The sequence below is a fragment of the Hipposideros armiger genome, unplaced genomic scaffold (genome assembly GCF_001890085.2).
Source record: "Hipposideros armiger isolate ML-2016 unplaced genomic scaffold, ASM189008v1 scaffold_362, whole genome shotgun sequence".
Classification (NCBI taxonomy): domain Eukaryota; kingdom Metazoa; phylum Chordata; class Mammalia; order Chiroptera; family Hipposideridae; genus Hipposideros; species Hipposideros armiger.
In genome coordinates this window covers 1,278,923-1,284,203 of record NW_017731712.1, presented here as the reverse complement: position 1 = coordinate 1,284,203, position 5,281 = coordinate 1,278,923, and the positions used below count along the sequence as shown (strand labels likewise).

General features: G+C 48.5%; 1 protein-coding gene across 1 annotated transcript in view; it reads right to left on the bottom strand.

The window, feature by feature from the left end:
* FOXK2 (forkhead box K2) overlaps nt 1–3,864 on the bottom strand; it is a 44,156-nt gene extending 40,292 nt beyond the window's left edge. The window contains exons 1-2 of the mRNA XM_019661857.1: nt 3,855–3,864; nt 1,995–2,331 (exon numbers count right to left, since the gene is read on the bottom strand). Coding sequence (XP_019517402.1) covers nt 1,995–2,331; nt 3,855–3,864 — 347 coding nt within the window. The remainder of the gene's footprint in view (nt 1–1,994; nt 2,332–3,854) is intronic.
* Between the last annotated feature and the right edge of the window lie 1,417 nt (nt 3,865–5,281).

Sequence of the window (5,281 nt, the reverse complement as noted above, 5' to 3'; positions counted from 1 at the left end):
TTTTTTTAATCTAAAAAAAAACCAAAAAACCAAAAAAAACCCATGAACAGTATGTTACCCATCACCAGCAGCAACAGCTTTTCCAGGCTCTGCAATCATTGTAAATTTTTAATACGAATTACAAAATGTAAATTTTAAAATTGGAATTGGAATAAAATCACTGTCATTCAAATAACAAACCATGGGTTGTCATTTTTTAACTCTACAGTGACTGTCAATTCAATAGGCAAATCTGAAATAAGCAATATTTCAACCTCTGCCTAATTGCTCTATATTATGTGTTTTTAAACTTATACAGTTTGATATTTTAACTTAAAAAGAATGTGTAACATTAAGTTGAGTTTAATTTCAAGAAAAAGATTTTTAAAACCCATCTGTCTACATTTAGCTAGTACCAACTGTCTTTACACAGTTTTTTCTGTTAACCTGTACCTGGCACCCCCTACACTACAAACTTAAAAATGATGCTTTACAAAAAGGGGGGTGCTGCAGAGTCCTACCAGTTCTCCACTTATGTTACACTGTAAAAACGCCAAAATCCCTTCTGTGGGAAAAAACCACTCCCCTCTGTCAGTAGGGGTAGAGGTTCTCAGGCCCTTCAGAAGTCCAGGGCTCGAGGCCTTCCCTGCGCACAAGCTGGAAGGGTGCGTCAGAGGCCAGCCTCCACCCCACTGCCTTTTCTTACTCATCGCTTCTGCAGGGCCCACTCTACCCCTCAAAAAGTCTGAATTTCGTTCCTCACCAAAAGGTCACGTTATTTCAATGCTTAGCATGTTAACACAAATGGTTTTGGCTGAATGGTAATGAGAATTTTCTTTAAAAACCTCAAAATCCTCAGAGGAAAACACATAATATCCTTTGTTGTGACATCAAGTTATTTGCAAACAAACTGTCGTATTTATTAAAAGGCCCCTCCTGTCGATTTTATGCAGCCTACACATAAACGGCGTTCTGGACTGAAATGCTCCCATCAAGGCTTAGGGAACGAGCTTTCCAGGCTACGTAGCAGCACAGCACACAGGTACAAAAATCAAGGAATCACGACAAGCAACAGCTCCTATCAGCATCTCCAACCACTAAAAGCAGTTAAAAATTCCAATTTGTGGACAGAGGCTCTACTTGCAGTGATGAGAAAGGAGCACCTGAGGAATAATTAGCATTTCCTAGAGAGCAAGTCGTGTTCCAAGCAGAGTAAATGATAACTTCATAAAACCGCAGAACCAAGTTGAACTGTTTTGTAGCAGGACTGACAGTCCCCCATGAGGCTAACTTAATTAACACACCGTAAGGCTTTATAATAATTTCTAAATAATCATCTGACTTTAAAAGAATGTTACGTTAAAAGTATCCAGTTTTCCCCAAATTTTAAGGTTCTGAGCAAAGACTTAAAAATTCACCATGCTTTAAGAGTTTTCGGCTGTTAGGCTACCACAAATAGGAGGTAAAAGGAGTCCTGGTAGCTTAAAAGACACACTCTTCAAACAATTCACTATTGAAAACGTGCAGAATAAAAAGGAAAAACGCAACCCATCCCCAGTTAAGGGTATGCAGATTTTAGTGCTGGGTAGTCCCACCAACTAGACAAGCATTTCTGTTCAGTTCTACCTACACGCCTGTTATAAAAAATACACGCAAGCTCCCACAGGACCCCAGAAAACCTGGACCCACGTGCAGAGGTGCCTAAGCCGCTAGCTTCGGGAAGGTGAGGGTGGGGCGGCCCCGGGCAGGGACTGGAGTCTGTGTCCCGGTCGTGAGTGGAGTGGATGGGGCCAGGAGACCGAGGTCACAGACTGGGACCGGGCCGCGGTGATGGGTGGCGGTCTGGTCGCAGGTCACAGGCACGAGGCCAGGGCTTGTCCTGGTTGAGGGCTGGATGCACAAGGCTGGGGTCGGTCCTGACCTGTGTCCCGCTTACGGGTAAGACCAAGGCCAGGGGTCGGGGGTCAGGGGCAGGGGTCAGTGTGGGTCGGGGTCCCGGCCGCGGGCCCACTCACACGCGCGGCAGCTGCAGCGGCGGCGCCCCGCGCCTCTGGAACACGCCGTCCACGAACACGCCGTTCTTGCCCAGGCAGCGCAGGTAGAAGTCGCCGCCGGCGTCGGGCCCGGGCTGAGCCGAGGACTCGGGGGCCGCCCCGCCATGGCCGCCGCCCGGGGGCGTGAAAATCTCCAGGTGGCGCCGCGAGATGAAGCTCGAGTGGCCCATGCTCACGTCCACCGAGCCCTGCGACGAGTTGCGGCCGATGGTCACCGAGCGCTTCTTCATCAGGTACTCGAACTCGCGGCCCTCGAGGCGCGCCACGGCCCAGNAACGACAGCAACTTGTCTGTTCCCCTTCCCCCAATTCCCCAGCACTGTTCCCATCCCCCCAATTCCCCAATAAAAATCTTTAAAAAAAAAAAGGCAGTTTAAAAAGAAAAACAGTATATGGTCAACTGCACAGTTCTTTGATTGACAGCATCAATGAACAAGTATCCTTCAAATCAGAACCTTTCCTGACTGTGCCCCAGGCAGAGGCCCTTTTTCTTTTCCTCTGAAGCGGAATGTTTGTGGTGAAGCTGCCATGTTGGAACAGTCTTCAGGAAGGAAGGAGGGAGGGTCACCCCCTGATGGACCTGTCCAGGCCTGGCCTGCTGGGCGACACCAACCACATCCCATGGCGGATCTTTATCCTCAGGTCCTGGCGGGGTAGGGCAACCTCTCCGGGCAGAAGGAATCTCAGACTTCGCCCACTACTCCTCTTAAGAGGCCCTCGATCAATTCACTGCACACACATGTGCACTTGGAGTTATGAGCAAGGGGACATTTCTACACTCGTGTCACATCTTCTGTCACATCAGATCCTCATGGGCCCCTCCCCACCAGGACACATGCGGCCCCTGATGTCTGGCAGGGCACAGGTGTGGTGCGAACTGTGTCACACATCAGTTATTGTCCCCATGTCAGAAACTAGGGAACTAGCAGGCAGGGTAAGTGGCAGGGCTGACCAGGCTGGCCAAGCTGTCCGACTCCAGAGCCCTCCTCGCCATCTCCTGACAGTCAGCACACAAGTGACCCCATCACGTAGGCTTGTTTCTCAAATTGTTAGAAATTCGCCTTATTTTAAATCTAAATCAAGGAGCAAGCTGAGTTTTGCCACTGGAAGCGCTACTGAACATGAGGTGATTTTTAACACAGTATACTAACAATTATGTAAAACAGCCTCACTGTGTTCCCAATGTCTACAAGTCAATGATAAAAATGTATCTCAATTTGCCAAATGAGCCCATATTGTAGCTTTTAAGAAAAGTACACAGTGGTCATGAAAAGCGATTAATTTGTACACTGAGCACTTTTCAAAGTGCAAAGCACCTGTGCCCTGTGACTATGAGCATCTGCCATTGCACATCACCCACTCCTGGGTCCTGTGGTCCTGCCATCACGGAACCCAGCCCTCAGCTCTGCTTACAAGCTGGTCCCAGTCTCAGGTCATAAAAATGAAGGTATTTCAGCCAACCCTACAGCCCTGGAAGAAGAAAACACACCATAGATACAAGGAACAAGCCAATGGCTGCCAAAAGGTGAGGGTGGGTAAAAAAGTGTTTTAAGTGAATGAAAAAAGTAAAAGAAAACACGCTAGGCTTCGTAGTGGCTCTGCTCGGGTGCTCAAATAAGACACCCATTTTACCTTCTACTGCAAACCGTCTCCTCGACACCTCGTCCACACCACTGAGCGATGCAGCTGAGGCCAGTTGGCGGGCCAACTGGCCTCAGCTGCATCGCTCAGTGGTCCCTACACCCACCTCCCCTGGTGATTCCGGGGTCTGCACTCCTCCACCCTCCTTACAACACCCATCCCACCAACAAACACTTCGTACCCGCCTCCATCCCCGCTCTCCAGCCTTTCTCATCCTCCAAAACGTCCTCAGGTCACTGTCCGTTTCTCCAGGCCAGCTCCTCTCTTGGCAGCCCCGTCTTATTAGCTCCCTCTTTCTGGTACTGCTATTCTCTGGCAACCTCGGTGTTGCCCACCCCCACTTCTGAGTTCGCTTCTCTTGGGAGTCTCCACCTGGAAAGTTCTAGAAGCCACTGTGTACTGGCCTCTCCAGTCCTCACCTTAGAGGATGCTATCTAACTTAATAAGAGTCTTCAAATGTGAAATCACCACACTTAATCTGCAAGTTAAAACATGCCACAGAGAAAGGAGGTGTTGCTGTCACTGACTGACGGACAATTGGTTCAGCACAGGAACCGGCCACTTTTCTGAATAAACACAATTACGGTTCTGCATGTTCAGTAGTTTAGGGCAATAATGAATTCAACTTGTTCTGTTTCTGTTTGGCTATTAGGTATTATAGGATTTTATTGATCAAAAATGTTGTCAAATTCACTTGACATTTCAACGTGTAAACAACTGTTAAGGAGTTGCTTATTTTTATTTGCAAATTATACTCAGTTTGCTACCACGGCAACAAGAGCAGCAACACGCGCAGGCATTCCTGCCCAACAGACCTTGTAAAACACTTCACTGCTCACCCGGACCCCAGACCAGGTCCTCAAACAGGACACTCTTCAGTCTGTCGCTGACCTAACCGCTGTAAAAACGCTCCCCACAGCAGGCCCAGGCAATGCTCACGCTCCACAATTTCCCCCAAGGTCCCTTCCAGCCTCAATTCCAACTTCTGCGCCAGGCTTCCACCCCAGCCACACCAACAAGGCCATCGCCACCTGCCCACTTCCAGAAGCCCCGCCCAGGTGGCCCTGGGCTGTCCCATGGAGCCCACCCCACAGACCTCCCCCCCCTCAAAAACCAGTCCCAATAACACCTGCGCCTCCAGCCAAGACAGAGGCTCCTTCCTAGAGAGGAAAAAGTTGCGTTTTAGTACACACAGCCCTGCATACTTGGCCGAACACCAGGGTTTGTGGAAGTCACTTGTTTTCTAGAAAACCACAAGCCTGGCCTCTCATACATGCTCAGCACTCCCAGCCCTACTACACACACCGGTCCACACTGGGCATGGGCTCACCAGCCACTGAGCAAAGGGCGCTGTATTCAGATCTCACCCAAACCACAGAGTACGCATGGCTACAGTATCACAGTCCTCGTCCATCTCCATTCCCCCTAATACGTTATTTAGTATTTTAATAAAACAATGAACCATACTTTAAGCCTGGACTACTTATGTACGCTTCCAAATGCTCTGAAAATTTTTTCATTATTTAGAGGATATTTATTAGTTTCTGTAATCAAACTCATGTAGATAAGACCTCATGTATTTAATACAGTGTTACCCCTGTACAAATG